Here is a 17,780-nt window from a genome sequence, read left to right on the forward strand (position 1 = left end):
TCATTCTTCACAGTCCCGGTCTGTTATGCCTTGTCCTGTTTAGTCTGTTATGCCTTGTCCTGTTTTAGTCTGTTATGCCATGTCCCGTTAAGTTCGTGCCGGAGGAACTCTGTATTGTTCTGTTTTGCCCCGGAGTATTGGGCGACTTTTATTTTATTAAATAAAACTTACGGATCGTCAACGCATTTGAGTTCTCCCTTCATGCCTCCTGCCTCTGTTCTGGTCCGGTCCCCTTCCACGCCACCACGTCTCGTGACAGAATGAACCCGCCAACAAAGAGAACTCAGCGAACGATCCCAGCGCGACTTGGGGAGAGCTGGAGAGCGCAGTTCGGCAGGCGCCTACTGAGTTGGCCTTCCCTGCTCGTTCGAACCACGGCCCCGCCCGTCGTGGCCCTTGCTGTGCCTCGAATCGACTCACGGGAGGAATTGACGCCTGCCTGTTCGACTCTCATGCCTGCCTGCCCGACTCCCGTGCCGATTGCCTGCTATTCCGTCTCCCCTGCGTGCCAGCCCGACTCCGACTCCCAAGCCTGCCTGTTCGACTCCCAAGCCTGCCTGTTCGACTCCCAAGCCTGCCTGTTCGACTCCCAAGCCTGCCTGTTCGACTCCCAAGCCTGCCTGTTCGACTCCCAAGCCTGCCTGTTCGACTCCCAAGCCTGCCTGTTCGACTCCCATGCCTGCCTGTTCGACTCCCATGCCTGCCTGTTCGACTCCCATGCCTGCCTTGAGTCTCCCTGTACTGATTTTGTTCAGTCTTTCCTGTCCTGTCTTGTCTGTTCTGAATCTGTTCCCCCCTGAGTCTGACTCTTCTGAATCTGATCCCCCCTGAGTCTGACTCTTCTGAATCTGTTCCCCCCTGAGTCTGACTCTTCTGAATCTGATCCCCCCTGAGTCTGACTCTTCTGAATCTGATCCCCCCTGAGTCTGACTCTTCTGAATCTGATCCCCCCTGAGTCTGACTCTTCTGAATCTGATCCCCCCTGAGTCTGACTCTTCTGAATCTGATCCCCCCTGAGTCTGACTCTTCTGAATCTGATCCCCCCTGAGTCTGACTCTTCTGAATCTGAACCCCCTGAGTGCGACTCTTCTGAATCTGAACCCCCTGAGTGCGACTCTTCTGAATCTGAACCCCCTGAGTGCGACTCTTCTGTAGAGGCCTGACCTGAGTGCGACTCTTCTGTAGAGGCCTGACCTGAGTGCGACTCTTCTGTAGAGGCCTGTCCTGTTTACCTGTTCTGATTTTGCCTGTCCTGTTTACCTGTTCGTCGGTTCTGCCTGTCTGTTATCCCCTGTCCAGCTTGCCCGCCGGACCCCCCCCTGCCGAGCGCCGATTCCGATCCGCCCGACGCAGATGGCGCCTGCCTCTCCCCGTTCCTGCGTGTTCGGAGGAGGGAGCGGGGTTGCCCCAATCGTGAGCGTCGAACCATTCCGGGGCGTGAGGTTGTAATTTTTTCTTTTTTGGGACCTCGGGAGCTGTCCCTTAAGAGGGGGGCTCTGTCACGGTCGCCTTGGTGACCAGTCTGCCCCGCCCCCTGGGCAACAGCTGAAAGCATTTCCACTAATGGTGGGTCTGTATTTAAGGCTGCATGGTGGGCTCTGCGGTTGCGGGTTCATTACTACTCATTCTTCACAGTCCCGGTCTGTTATGCCTTGTCCTGTTTAGTCTGTTATGCCTTGTCCTGTTTTAGTCTGTTATGCCATGTCCCGTTAAGTTCGTGCCGGAGGAACTCTGTATTGTTCTGTTTTGCCCCGGAGTATTGGGCGACTTTTATTTTATTAAATAAAACTTACGGATCGTCAACGCATTTGAGTTCTCCCTTCATGCCTCCTGCCTCTGTTCTGGTCCGGTCCCCTTCCACGCCACCACGTCTCGTGACACTATTAGCTTCATATGAACTAAGTCGGGTTTAGTTTAATATGGGAGGATGGAGGAATGAATGTATGGATGGATTTAGATGTTTTAATTTTAGATTTTCCATCATGACAGCGAGGAACTACACTGTTATAATATTGGTATAATACAACACAGGTCAAGGCAATGCCATATTTTATGACTGCCATAAATAGCAGATTAATTCAGGCCACCAAAAAGATAGAGGTTAGGTAAATCGCCACTGTAAAGACTGTTCTTTTTTCTTTTTTTTTTAAATAATCAACACCCAGTTGGTGTAAAGCAACAACCACCACTTTCATTGTCACTCTATAACTCACATGTTTATTGATTGCCTCGGTAAAATAAAATAAAAAACAGCAGAGGACAATCACTGACTCATGTAATGGGAAATGCAATTCATATAATCTTGCACGCGCAACATTTATGGCAACAATTTTAATATAGCTAAAGCTTAAGCACTTTTTTTGTGTGGAAGCCTCAGAGCACACAGGTGTCATCCTTCCCCTCACTGCCTGTTAGTTAGATTGATAGTCAAATTAATCTGCGGCTCCATCTAGGTACAAACATGGCGCCGGTTGGCCAGGATGCTCCCCCTCTATTAGCAGCATAACTCAATGCGCCCTGCAGCAGCTCTGCCTGATCAGTGCAAAGTAATTGCCGGGAGGACACTTGATTTATTGACAAGGTTGATTGGGCGGATTATAAAATGATTGGGGAATTAATTCATTTTACATTTCAGGCAATTGCATTTGTATCCCTCTCCACAACACAGATACGTAGCGCTGTATATTGGTTGGAGTAAACTTTTTGCGTAATTACATGAGCTCAACTTCATGCTCACTTTCCTTTTAAACCAGGGGTCCTAAACTTGGAGCCCAGGGGTCATGTAAAGCCTCCAGGAGGATAGTTTGAGGCCCCTTGCCTTAATAGGAAAGATAAAGTGACAGTGTGTATTATATGACCATTAGATGTCGCTGTATTAGGTTGTGCAACCCAAAACGAGTGCTACAAAGCACAAGTAAGAATTAAAATTACAGAGAATCAGAGTGGCCATTCAGAACCTTTGTGGATTATTTTCCACCAACATCACCTGGGCATGAGCTCAGGTGGCCCCCAAGTAAATTGAGTTTGAGACCCATGCTTTGAGAGGACAGTGCATATTGTGTCATGTAACCAAAAATTAGCACAAAAGCTCAAGGAAGAATACAAACTATGGATACTCAAGGTGACCTATAGGCCTGTTTTTCAGCAAATGTTTTTGCCCAGTTTTTTGCTAGGTTTTTGTTTCTTTGAGTGTCCGTTGCTGCAAGTGAAGCTCATGATATGTAAAATATAAAATGTTTTATTGACCTACAAGTATATAACAAGCCATATCTATATGATAGTTAATGTATTTTTGCTTATTGTTTAAATCACTGTTCTTTTATAATGAATAACAATTTTACCACTGGGACACACTGAATAATACACAGTCCCTTTATGTGCAGCCCTGTAGTTTTTTGATTGTTTTATTGCTGCTATTTAAAAAAAGTTTGATAAATTATTCTTAAACATTTACACAGCCAAGACATGCAATGTATATCAAAGGTTAAAAACAAAGAAATAATACTTCGTTACCAAAATGTAGCAGCTGCTAGGTATATAACTTAACTTGATGATTAATAAGTTTACAGTTTAGTAGACACTCAAAGTAAGGAGAGAAGACATCAAGGGATTTTCAACTTGCAAAGGAGAACAGGGAGCGAAAGGCCAAACCTCAGATAAAAAAATCTCTCTCTCTCTCTCTCTCTCTCTCTCTCTCTCTCTCTCTCTCTCTCTCTCTCTCTCTCTCTCTCTCTCTCTCTCTCTCTCTCTCTCTCTCTCTCTCTATATATATATATATATATATATATATATATATATATATATATATATAAAACTTGTTTTAAAAGGCATCCCCTGAGCCTTTTCTTTTCATTAAATTCGAAAGGTTACAAAAAGGTGGTGTGGGAAATCAAAGAACAGTAACGTGATTCGTTGATAGTGAAACTGCTGTAAACAGTTCGTAATAGTCAAAATTACAGTGTGCAAAAAATAGCTAATATAACAACTGGCATCCTATGCAATCTCCATTGCAGGTGTCCAATATGAATAACAAATTGAACCTATCAATGACAATGCAACAAATAACAGGCAGTGTCAGACATGACAGAAATTATATAACTAAGCTATTTTTTTCATGCAGCATACTACACAAGGTTTCACGACACACTAGTTTAGAAACACTGAGCTAGAGGATGTTGCCTCTGTTTGATAACAAACCATTTTTCGCCTGAGATGAGCAGAGAGACATAACACACGATCAGAGTACAATGTGTATCATAGGCATAAAAACAACCATATTATCGAATCTTCAAAATAGGTACTATATGTGAAGTGTGAATAATAAAAACATGTTCTTAGTCGTTGGCTGTTGCGAAAAGAGATTGGGGGGGTTTACACTTACAGTGTTAACTTTTAAGTGAAATGATCTGTCTGCAGCTTTTGACCAGAAAATGTGATATAATCCCTTTTCTAGTTCAAAGTCAAATCAAGCAATTTTGTAATTTGCAGTAATGAAAGTGAACATCTCGTCATTATAATCTGCCCTTGGGGCACCGAATACAAAGCTGAGAGGTAACGCTTTTCGAAACATAGCCAGGCAAAATCAGAAGAGAGCACTGGGGAAGGTAAGTGAATCACTGGAGTAGAAAACAAGATGCTGCAGGCGAGAGACGCATTGATGAAGAGGAGGCAAACTGAGAGATTAACGGATGAAAGGCTTTTCATACACCTTTTGAATGCTCACTGGTCCAGCTTAGGTCGCTCACTGAAAAAATTCTGGTTTGTGTGTGCGTGAAGTGAGACGAACAGGGATCAATGAGGTCTTTTGTGCCTGGAGGTGAACTTGGCAGACGTACAATAACCCTGAGAGAATTTTGACATCCAACAATGTGCCGCGTCGTTGCGTTATAAAGGTAGCGGATCGGGTTTAATAGATTTCAGCCAATACGCTGCTTTCTCATAAATGTCCAGTGTCGAGTGTTTCTGTCATCTTCCGTGCTGTTGCATTTTATTCTTATTGCATTCATCCCTCATAACAAAGAACACTACCTTACCAATGCAACATTATCAATAAAGTCGTTCATCCATGTTTTTCAGCATCTTAAGCAGGGAAGACTTCCCAAACCTCAGTGGCTTGATCCAGCTCACTTAGCAGGATAACGACTTAATCCCAAGCTAATTGGCAGATAAACGTTCTTAGTCCTTTGCTGGGATATGCCTCCAAAAGGCATCCAAACATGCACCCTATCCAAGTTAACAAAATAATTGCAACACAGAGATCGCTCGGTCTTTGTGGTAAATGGGAAACAGAACCACCTGCAAAAAGTAAAAATTCGCACAGTTGTGTCGCACCTTTGTTAAAATGCCCAAGGGGCGAACTTACCTTGACTTCAAATCCGACTGAGACTATATGACTGTAACAAATTAACAGTTATAGATCTACCAAAAAAAACACACAACACATTATTGTAGCCAAATGGATAGTTTTATTGTTAATATACAAATGAAATATGAAATTGGAGGGCTTCGTCTTTTACAGTAAGGAAATAATTTATAGAGCTCCTGGTTACTTGCAGTCTGGCATCGGGTATCATTGATTTGAGCCAAGTGTCCCCGATGATTAAAATAAGAGTCCCAAATGTAGTGGTTACCCACGCATTGTAGCTCCAGATGATCCATTTCATGGTTAATGGGTCTGACATTGCTGGTATACAGGGAAAATAAGTTGTTGACCTAGTGGTAGCAGTAGGCCAGACGTTTAGCTTTACTATTGCTGTCCTTCTTCTCAGTCAATTCCCAGACCCGATAACAATTCACGAAGCACCCACTGCGTGACTCTGACTTTCCCAAGAGTCCGATATAATTGATGAAACCATTTTCAATGTAACAAGCCGCCAAAAGCTAGCAGCTACTATTAATCCAAAATTATTGTGAGTCAGAGAAGTTGACTGCGTACAGCACCCAGCTGTTTGACTGACAGCATCCAGCAGCTTACAGCTTACAGTCGAGCTCGCCAACAATTAAGCCCACCCAATACACGCACACACAATGTGCCCAGTGCACCACTTACTGTGTGTTCTCTCTAACCACAATCAACAATACATTTATATCAATTTTCATACACTTATGTATCATACATACATACATACATACATACTCATACATTTATATCAATGACAATAAAGACAATTCAATTCAAAATACACGAGCGAATGAACCACAGATAATTGAAGCGCGAAGTAGCGAGTGGTCTATGTACACTAGGAACCACAGCAGAGTATACGATATGAAATTATTTTATTCAAAATTGTTTATTTAAGTCAATTGAATAGAATGGAGCAATCTAATTGTTTTGAGTTTATATCTTGCTTAAGTCCCTAGCTATCCAGCACAGTATTTTCTGTGATACCATTAATAACACAGATGTTTGTTCTTTTTAGGAACTCTACATACTGCATGAAGGTGTCCATGTCCATGACTGTGGAAGAGAGTGATGAGGGAAAATGTTTCAGCAGCAACATCCGCTATTTAGAGAAAGCCGAAATAACCCATAGTAAAATGATCACGTGTCGCGATATCGATGACTACTTGGCTCCGTACAAACAACCGCAAATGACTTGGTACAAGGTATGTGACCTGAACACACCTGAGATGAGAGTAACTCATGCTCCCTTTTGCTGTTTGATAAATCTAATGTGTGCCCTGTCAGGAGTGTGAGCGGGTTGAATGGAGAAGTTCAATTATCGTCAACAATACGCACATCTGGATCCCTGAGGTGGAGGAAGAGGATGGAGGGAATTACACCTGTGAATTGCAGTATGGATCCAGACTGGTTCGGAGGACAACACAACTCAAAGTCACAGGTAGGACACATGTCAATAAAAAGATGGATTGAAGAGCTGGACAGAACACATTTTATCAACTTTACAAGCAATCAAAATGGATGAAATAGACATTAAATTAACGTAATATTATTTTATTTAGATTGAATATACTAATAATTGATGAAACACTGTATCAATAGTTAAAGTTTTCTACAGATCACATTGTCAATAGATACAATATAATTATAGTTGTAGTCTGAGGATAGACTCTTCTCAGAAGAGCAGGAAGATGCTTTAAACCAACATCAACGGTGACCAGATGATGACGATGCAGTATCTAAGTACTATCAGGAGGCGCCACCTGGTACCTGTAAATATGGAAACCATCAATATATATGTAATGTTAGAAAACAATCCCCCAAAAATGGCCGGTAGAGGAATGGGCGCCACTTGTCTTTAGTGCCCTGACGACCCAGGGGGTTAAATGATGTGTGACCCAGTGATATACATAACTTGCTTATGACCTTCGATTTTCTTCTATTGAGGTGTAATTTATTTGAAGCTGTGACCATCAAAGTTTACTTGAATTCTGGTATCCATCAGCTACCTTCATATTTCCATGCTCAACTGACTTCATTAGCAGGTTTATGGATTATGGTACCTACAACAAGCACCAACCACCTCAAAGCTGAATCTGGGACACTTGATGTGCCCCATCTGTCCCAGGGTTGAGTAAAGTTCTGCTAGAGGTAGAAAGTGAAACTTCTTCTCACAGATATTCCCAATAGACCATCAAAACATATTTGAACTGACATATTCCCACCCCGTTTGGGCCAAGGGGAACTTTTTGTTGCGTTCACTTTTGTATAAATGAAGAAATCAGCTGCGTGACAGGAGGTACACCTTCAAAACACACATGTTGGTTTAAGATCAGGTAATTGTGTAATTGTAATCCTGTGCAGTCCTTTGAGACATTTTTGTGATTAAGGGCTATATAAATAAATGTGACTTGAATTGACTTGACACAGACTATAGCTCTTAGGTCGCCTCCCTATTGTTGAAATTATTTTAGAGATTTTTTAGTCAACCCCGTCCATACACATCAATAAATTTTTAATCAGGTTTCTCCAGATCATATGAAACCTTTAAAACACAGAGACTTGCAAAGACCCAATTATAACAGAGTGCTCTCAGGCTTTGTAAAAACATGGATTTGCCATATTTGGCAGCAAACGTTTCTAATGGCAGTCAAAGTTATATCGCCCATCCATTATCTACTGATTTTCCATCCATGGTCAGGTCTCAGTGGCAGCTATTTTTCAGAGAACACCTACGTTCTCTACACAATCTAGTTGATCTAACCATTGTGAAGTTAACCACAGGTTCTCCTGGGCTAGTCAGGTGACATATGCCCCGTCAGGTGTGGGTTGTCCTTGCAGTCCCAAAACACTTTACCATTGAGTATCAGTATTGTGAGAATGGAACATGAAAGCATGTTGCCTGCCATGTACCAGGTTGTGAAGGGGGTTAGTTCTCCAGTGCTGGTAAGGGTCATGGTTTCAAATTAAAAAATGTAAGAATTAGTTTACATTGTCTGATAAAAATCAGACTATTGCTAGTATTCCAGTTATGTGAAGCCATGCTCACATGGACAGAAATCTGATTACAGTCTCAGCCTGACCGTGAGTAGTTTTGTTCAAATGGCCTGGTTAGTCATTTCATTTTCCGATTACTATTGCAACTATAGCCATTCCAATAATCTGTTTACTTGTGTGCATTGCTGCGCACACCAAGTCCCCCCATTTGGATATTCATGCATTTGTTGGTGCCACGATGAACTGTGGACTTGTTTAGAGATGAATGATAAATGCACACTCCAGCTTACTGGCTTAAAAAGTTTCATGTATGTTGTTGATTCCTCTGGAATAGTTCCATTTTATTTTCTCCCACACAGTTGTATTCATTCATCTAGAATGTAAGTATTTGCTTCTGGCAAGCCAAGTTCGGGCACAACTTTAAACACATAATGACGTAGACGTAGATTCCTCACAAATGCCATTTATACGGCAATATCCATCTATCCATCCATCCATTATCTGCACCTCTTATCCTCAGTAGGGTCGCGAGGGTGCTGGAGCCCATACCAGCCATCTTCGGGCAGTGGGCAGGGGACGCCCTGAACTGGTTGCCAGCCAGTCGCAGAGCACACAGAGACAGACAAGTCACAAATAACCTAACATGAATGTTTGTGGAATGTGGGAGGAAACCGGATCGCCGGAACCAAACCCACTCAGGCACGGGGAGAACATGCAAACTCCACACAGGAAGGTTTGATGTCATGACCTCAGAACTGTGCTGCACATGCGCTAACCACCACGCTGCCGTGCTGCCCCAATATTCATTTAATGTGAGCAATTTAATCCAGATTGTTCTGAAAATTCAAAATCTGATTTCAGTTCGACTAGTCCCTGCTTTTAAACTTATTCAATAATGTATTCCACTTTGATCCGTTTACAGCAAATGAAAATTTAAAATTCTGTTTTAGCTGCTTGTAAAGTTATTTTATCACTTGTATTTAGCAGATACAAATAGTTATAGGTCTCACATTGCATTGTTTTTTTTTTTTTTTTATCTGCCACCACATTTTCGTATCTTTTCGATACTCAAACATTAAAATTGAAAAATCCAGTTAGAAAAAAGAAAAACAAACTCCTCGACTCATGTATGAGTCCATCTGGGTTTTATCAAAGAGTATAATAATGAAGAAAACCTAATGACTATTTTATTGAATGATGCACACATTAGAAATAAATACCTTTTTATGGGAGGGCATTTTAAGCTCACTGGAATACAATTGAAAACTTGGCTCAGAGCCAGCAGAAAATGAAGAAATAACAAATGTCAAAGTTTGTGGGTACCGACTAATTTATGGACATCCCCCAACTTTCCGCCATTAATCACAGTAACTACATCACTGACACATGAGACCCAAAGGCCAACGATATAAGGGTGCAATACTAAAAGCCACTTGCTGAATTAAACTAGTCAGTCAATGTAATGGTTTTTTCCATTGCTTAATGTTTCAATCTGTAACGTGTGTATAAAACTTTCTATTTGTATTTGGAGATTGTGCTCTCAGAATAAAGTGGATGTACATTTCCATTATAAAAGTATGTTCGTCCAGGTGGAAATATTTGATAAAGTTACTGCTTTTCAAAATCAATCGTGATAAAATAGACGTTTTGTTTTATACTGGCTTTCATCCTATTATTTAGCTATCAGATGTATTCCTTATTTACCCCCCTATTCCTTCTGTTGCACATTTCAGACATCACCACTATGACAGGAATTTTAATTATAATTGCTCCAGTCTATGCCCATCCTTGATAACTTTTTGAATTTAATTAGATATAAAGTAAACACAGCACGGCGACGCAGTGGTTAGTGCGTGTGCGGCACAGTTCATGTCTTGGGAACCTCCTGCGTTGGTTCAAATCCAGCTCCAGACTTCCTGTGCGGAGTTTGTATATTCTCCCCGTGCTTGCGTGGGTTTCCTCCGTGCACTCCGGTTTCCTCCCACATTCCAAAAACATGCATTTCAGGTGAATTGGCCGGTCCAAATTGTCCCTAGGTGTGATTGAGCGAGTAATTTGTCTGTCCCCGTGTGCCCTGCGATTGGCTGGCAAACAGTTCAGGGTGTTCCCTGCCTACTGCCCGATGATTGCTGGGATGGGCTCCAGCATCCCCGTGACCCTACTGAGTATAAGCAGTGTAGCTAATGAGATGAGATGAGATAAAGTAAACAGTAAACATACAGTACTTGCTATCTCGCCATACATTTGATATTATGCGGCCATCTGCATGAACACATTCACCCATTGCCTTCTGCCTTGTGTTCTGCCGCCAACTATTTAATCCCAATGTTCAATGCTGTTATACTTGAACGAATTTGCCTCTTAGACATCTGCCAGTGTGTTGCAAGATGAAGCATCTTCATCTTTAATCTTTCCGTTGGTTTTGCCTATTTTGACTGTATCTTTTAATCACTCTGCTTTCAATATGAAACAAAAGACAAGAAAACATCGTCCGAAGATCAGTTGTTGGCTAGTCAAGCACACAAAATTACCCTTGAGTAACTTCATCCGCGTTTGGGATTTAATTAGCAGATGTGCCACAAGGAGATTGAGTAATCGGTGTTTGAAAAAGGGTTGGAAAGTGGATTTTCAACAATGTTTGGAAATACGCAGCATGGAAATTCACTAGTTACATGCTATAATCACCGAGTTATCTTACTAAAGTGGGGCTGTTGCACACACACTTAGTGTATGATATTCAGTCCGTTCGTCCTTGAAGTTGATTGGCTGGTGGTACAGCCGAATGTGTTATATTTGATCACTATGTAGTCAGGTACGAGCAAGGGCTAGTAATACATGGCAGTGTGGCAACAAGATGCCGGAAAAACATGGGACGGACCTAAGTAGGGATTCAATGATTTAAAAGAAATCCAAATTTTTTGACCTATGATTTTTTAATAACAATAACATAGATATGATAGTTCATGTATATTTGCCATAGTTTTTTTTTTTTACTGGAACTGTAAGTTTTTTGTACCACTAGGAGACTCTAAATGTTACACACGGTCCCTGTTAAGTGTTTAATTTACCATTATTGTTATTCTACATCGGTGAATACAAACAGTGCAACTCGATTGTTGCATTAGACTGCACAGACTCAATCGATTAATCTAATCCCTCCCACTACCGTTTTTTCCTCACTATTCATTGTCTTCTCCATTAGAAGCTAAAATGCCTCTGAAATATGTAGTGATAAACAATGGGAGAGCGAGATCGTGCAGTGAAGATGCTACAATCTATTTAATGTTTCTTATAACCAGCCACTTAAATCAAAGTACAATGGGTTTTGTTTTTTTTTTATTTGCATTTTAAGATCTCTCTCTTACTTATTTTGTATCTATTTTCTCTTCTCACTGGATTTTTTAAACACTCAAACACCTTTTTGTGTTGTTTTATGATAATTGAATAAATGAAACACTATAAAAATTATCATTTGCTATTATGTTTACCGTTTTATATATACTTGTACATATATGATTTATTAAGAGAGGGACAGAGAGAGAGAGAGAGAGAGAGAGAATCAGGCGGGTGGATAGATAGATATTCTTTATTATAATATATTATAATTAAATCAGTGTACCATATTCTTATGTAACATTGTTACATAACTAAGCAGTTAAATAAACTTTTTGTTCCTAAATTTCCTCCATCAAAATAACAAGCGATTCTGTTGCTGTTTACACCCCAGTTCCCATTCTTACATCAACTCTGATGTTTTAGCTGTGTTTTTCCTCCTGCACTCACAAGCCATAACCCATTTAAAATCACAAAACAGCAAACAAAAAAAGTCTCATGCATTTTTCAACAGCAGTGTCTAACTAAAATACAATTCGGGAAGTATACAGCATCGGGGCTAAATTTAATGCTGGTGAGAGTTTTCTTGAGGAAACAAGAAAAAGTTTGCATCTACTGATAAAGTGACACATAGATCAATATATTTTACGTAATGCTTCATTACTAGTGTTGGGAACGTTACTGAAAGAAAAAAACAATATTTTGAAAACAAAGTCAGTAATGTGAATAATATGTCAATTGTCTTGACAAAAAGTCAACTGATTTCCAGATTTCTGTCCAGGAACAGTATCATGTTTACATTTATAGTTGCAGCTCATGCTCTCTTTTGGCTGAGCTTTTTTCATGGTTGTATGTAAATATGTGGTGTTGCCAAAGTAGCAGACCACTTTACCGAAAAAAATATTATATCTGGCATAGTCCTTTTCTGTTTCTGAAAAAAATGTGTCCATCCAGTGCTGCGCTTCCTGTTTGCTTCTGTCATTTTTAGCTTCTGGTAGGGTGCATGCATTTAATTGCCCCTCCCTTCTACTTGGCAGGCACGATGCAGCAGCAGGGCAGGTAGGGAGGGTTGCTGAACGTGTACATGTCACAAACTCAGACGTCAACCCAAATAATGCACAGGGTGCTGGGTAAGAGAGATAATTGAAAAGAGGTGCTCTGAGAAAACTGTCGGAGAAGAAAAGTATCGATCTGATAAAGGACTTGATTAGTATCGATATTATTGATATTTGGATCGATCCGGCCATCTCTAGTGAGGACAGCTTGGATGTGAATATACAAGGAAGGGAGCTTTTCAGACCATCAGTAGGGAGAATTACAATTTCTCGTATAAAATTGTATTAATGACATGTTACAGTAATCGTTACCAAGAATAGTAATACGTTTCAGGAACGCGTTACAAAGGAAAGCTCGCTACGTTACTTTTTGTGTCATCTATTTTTCACTCTATCCACATGAAATCTTGCATTTCTTATGTTCCCCTGTGTATTTCACCTTTTTACTGCCATGTGTTCCTTGGTCTTTTTTTTAGTCTCTCCTCTTTTATCTTTTTATTTTTATTTACTGTTTTCAGCTTTGCCAGCCTTCCTTGTGACTTTTTCACGCTCACAATCTTTCACTCAACAATTTCACGATTGGACAAATCCCATAACAAGAATGTTAGCGTATGTGCACGCTCTCGGCCTGTGACCTAGTTAGAGACTCTACTCCTAATTCATCGTGGTATTGTCTCCGTTCTCCAAAGACAAAAGATCACAAATGAGATTACTACTTTCGCTACATCTCACTCTCTCACAATAACATGCACACACACAAACACCAACAAACTGGAGGCAGGAGAGGGCAAGAGACAAACAACACAAAGAACAGAATATTCTGTCTTTGTTTGGGCTGTTATTGAAGCTTATTTAAAAGTAAAGAGCTACGGGGTTATTCACGCCAACATTTTAAAGTTGCATGAAGCCGATTTTAGCATTCGTCGTCAGGGCTTGCATCCCAATTTGTGCTTGTGGATTTCAGGAAAAAGATGCAGTTTCAGAAGGATAGTGATGACAGATTATTCTGAATAATGCTCAAATATATGTATTTTCTGCTCAGAATAAAATAACTGATCTTGAAATAACCTGCCTTAGCTGATGATATTTAAAAGTCTTCTGTTGGGAAGCGTGGAGCTAAAGTGCATTGTAGGAAAGTTAGCATCACTCATGCATGTAACTTGTTCAAGAAAGGTTAGCTTGTGAAAAATTGAAGTAGCTCACATTCCTATGATGATAAATGAGGTCTAGTTTCGATTGTGATGTTCATTACCATTTTTTTTCCAAAGTACCTAACTTTTGAGCAGTCATGGGGGCCAGCCCTGATGTTGTTGATACTTTGATACTCAAAATACGTACCCAATTAACACCAAAACATATTTTTTATAGAAACTCCATTAAAATGTCCCATTATGCAGCATATTTTTCTTATTTTACAAGGTAAAAAGAAAACATTTGGCAAATAAGGAAAACAAAATATTACCAAATGTTTTCAGACTCGTATGAACAATATATTATTTATTTATAACTATTTATTTTTTTGTTATTTTTTTATTGTTATTTATTCATTACTATTTACACGTACTGATTTGTACCCCAAACGCCAATGCCATTCATACTTGTGATCAATGTAAGGGGCCGGTCACACAGACATTTGCGGCTGAATCACGGCTAGAAATTTCTGCCTTTCAGGCGGACGCCATTGGACGCGTTAAGATCGCCATTTAGACGAGATACAGCGGTGCTTAACACGCAGTCGGAAATTCGCGCGCAGGCGGCAGCGCGAAATAATTTCGCGCTGCTCAAGTCTTCAGAGCGCGGTCACATAGACTTTCACGAGCGTAAAGAGGCTGAACCACGGCCAGAAATTTCTGACCGTGAAGCAGATGCTGTTGAGCGCTGTTGGACGTTTTGAGACCGCCATATAGACAAGATAGAGCAGTGCTTTACTCGCGGTCGGAAATTTTCACGTGGTTGGCCGCGTTCAAAACTTTTGAGCTGCTCAAAAGTTTGAGCACGTGTTAAACCGCGTGCCGCACACGTGGTCAACACGAGGTAATGACGCAGAAATGACGCGGAACGACGTGCTCTGGCCACGGCCAGGGCGTGCTTACACATGGGAAGGACGGGAAATTTCAGCGGGTAATCGTGGGTGGAGCATGGTAATAGCATGTTCTGCGCCTGTATCGCGGTGTTATTACGTGAAATTAGCGTGTTACGCGTGTGACAGTCAAACGCCTTTCTCCGCGTATAAACAGCGCGAATGCCGAGCACACGTCATTTGTTCTCGTGACGTCAAGGGGGTGAACATGGATCCCTGTCAGCGTAGTTTCTCTTCATTTCGAATAAATCTTTCGGTGCATTCGCAGCAAAAGTTTAATTCTGGGACCTTAGCTTAGCCTTTTGGTTGAGAGTAAGAGTCCCGGCTCCTGAGCTTTGTAGCGTATTATGAACTGATCGATAATGGATAATGAATAAAGAAGGTAGAATAATCTCCCCTAACCCAAAATTTTAGCCGTGATTCAGCCGCAAACGGCTGTGTGACCGGCCCCTTAGTGACGTTACTTTAAAAAAGTAAGTAGTTATACTTACTCATTACACCATCCAGAAGGTTAGTAACTGAATAACTCTATCGTAAAATTAACTAGTTACCAAGGAAAGTCAAGTCAAGTCGTGTTTATTTGTATAGCCCATAATCACAAAGAGTCTCAAAGATCACCACAGATTATTGCAAACCACAGATTATTATTACACCATCACCTGATCTAAAACCTATATGAGGGCAAATAATCCACAGATACAGAGATATTGTCAACATAAAATATAGGTTATTCATATGCTATAGAATAGAAGTGTGTTTTAAGCTTAGATTTAAACATTTCCACTGAGGTTGCAGATTTAATCTCTGGGGGAAGAGCATTCCACAGCACCGGGCCCCAAATGGAGAACGCTCTCGAACCTGCGGATTTCTTCTTGGCTCTTGGGATCATTATTAGACCAGCATTTTCAGAGCGAAGGCTCCGGGCCGGAACATAGGGGGAACATATGATTTTGCATGATTTTGTATGCTACCAACAGAACCTTGAAATCACATCACAAAGTTTGTATACTCACTGAGTTGAGGTAATTCGAGGCCATCAGTGCTCCTGCGTATGTGTGTGTGTGTGTGTTTTAAGTATTTGAAACATGAATTAACAAAATTTAGCCGCTGGTCTGGAAAACAGAATAGTCACACATGACTAATTTGCCCATCGATGTTGAATACAAAATGACATTTTGTTTTTGCACCTCCTCAGCCCACACACTTAGAGCATTGAGAAATCCCACAGGTCAAGTTAATTGCATTTCCCACTGTTCTCATACGGACCCTTCTGTCTCTCACACATCGATACCCTTGCAAAAAAGCAAAGCTGAGATAAACAAAAGTGCAATAAGAACACCTTTTTTGGAGGGAGGGACAAAAAAATATGCAAAAACGTCCTATACAAAGTAGCATGCTCCACGTGAACTTTCACAAATTTTGAGTTGATCTTCCACACAATGTTAATTGACTGAATGTTCTTCTTTCATCTGAAGGCAACAAGTAAAGGACAATTGATCAAGTGGAGCTGGAGCTGACTTCATAATGTAGTTGGGAAACATTTTAAACGCATTAGTAGAAAATGGGAGCTTTCACGAAACGTTGTCACAACACAAGGATAAATACATTCTGCATCATTTGCATGACTTATATGGCTTTATTTGTGTTTTTGTGTTTACTTTTCTACACTGAACACGCATATATATATATATATATATATATATATATATATATATATATATATATATATATATATATCTATAGATATAGATATCTATAATCATATCTAAAAAATGTTTTGAAAGGGTATCTACACTACGTTTGTCGTCAGAGGGCCATGGCATGTACGTTTGTGTGTTGTTTGCGTAACTATTAAAATTGACTTTCTTTGCATGATTTAAAAAATAAATCTATTTTGGAATATATTTGATAAAGAGTTTCTTAGAATTGAAAAGGAAGGCAGAAAGCTTGTTTTATTAATGTATTTCCAAGGTTGGCAGCAGTAGACAACGAGAGTAAAGCAAAGAAGAGAATCCTCCGCAATGTCATTGAAGCGGTAGAACAGGCCTGAAAAACAAAGCCATGGAATCATTGCAGCTAATACCATTGAAGATGTTTATTTGTTGGGGGGTTTTGAGATGACATTCAAAATCAATTCAACCTCAAATGCATGTGTCATTGCCCTGGAAACACCAAGTAGAGTCGGTGAAAAAAAAATATGGACGGTGGGCGAAATAGGAGAAAAGAGAGAAGAAATGTGACATAGGTCATTAAAGTGGACTTAATGAAGCCTGTTTGCCTTGATAACCACCCATTTCATTAAGTACTCATTTACAACACTCACCGCTCAAACGCTACATAGACAAAAACGCATGTGTGCACACACATGCTCACACTGTCACAATGGCTATTGTCTGGGACCATAAAGTGAGACATTAGGTTAGACAAGAATGTGAATAATGAGCCGACAATTAATTATAGACAATTACAAGTAGTGCTCACTGGTCTCCATTTTTTTCTTTTTGTCTCACTCCATCCCTTTTTGTCTCAGTCATCTTATTGATGTTTTATCTTAAAGTGGAAGCTGTGTTGGTAGTAAGGCATTACAAAGGTACGCGTTCCTGAAACACAATTATTTTTCTTGTTAACGAGTTCTATAACGCGTTAATTATAACATTATGTAACTCAACTGCCGTTACAACATGGTGCCCTACTCCACTATGTTTTAAAAGCAGATCGTGAATTACAATTTCAACTGCAATTTGGCAATTTGCAATTTGATTCTTTGCTCACTAAGTGACTACAACCCTCTTTTGCTGGTCACATTATGTTGAATACAACAAACAAATAAGGATAGGAGGTTTATATATACCCTAAAAATACAACTGACTACAGTTACAGTGGCACTCTCTGAAGCACAGAGTATGAAAGTGCG

General features: G+C 40.4%; 1 protein-coding gene across 3 annotated transcripts in view; it reads left to right on the plus strand.

Annotated features, from left to right (window-relative positions):
• il1rapl2 (interleukin 1 receptor accessory protein-like 2) overlaps positions 1–17,780 on the plus strand; it is a 470,254-nt gene that overhangs the window by 327,224 nt on the left and 125,250 nt on the right. For all 3 annotated transcript variants that reach the window (XM_088344484.1, XM_088344482.1, XM_088344483.1), the window contains exons 5-6: positions 6,420–6,606; positions 6,689–6,842. In XM_088344484.1, coding sequence (XP_088200610.1) covers positions 6,420–6,606; positions 6,689–6,842 — 341 coding nt within the window. The remainder of the gene's footprint in view (positions 1–6,419; positions 6,607–6,688; positions 6,843–17,780) is intronic.

Source organism: Urocampus carinirostris, chromosome 9 (genome assembly GCF_059441175.1).
Source record: "Urocampus carinirostris isolate Australia breed hairy pipefish chromosome 9, RoL_Ucar_1.0, whole genome shotgun sequence".
In the NCBI taxonomy this organism is placed as follows: Eukaryota; Metazoa; Chordata; class Actinopteri; order Syngnathiformes; family Syngnathidae; genus Urocampus; species Urocampus carinirostris.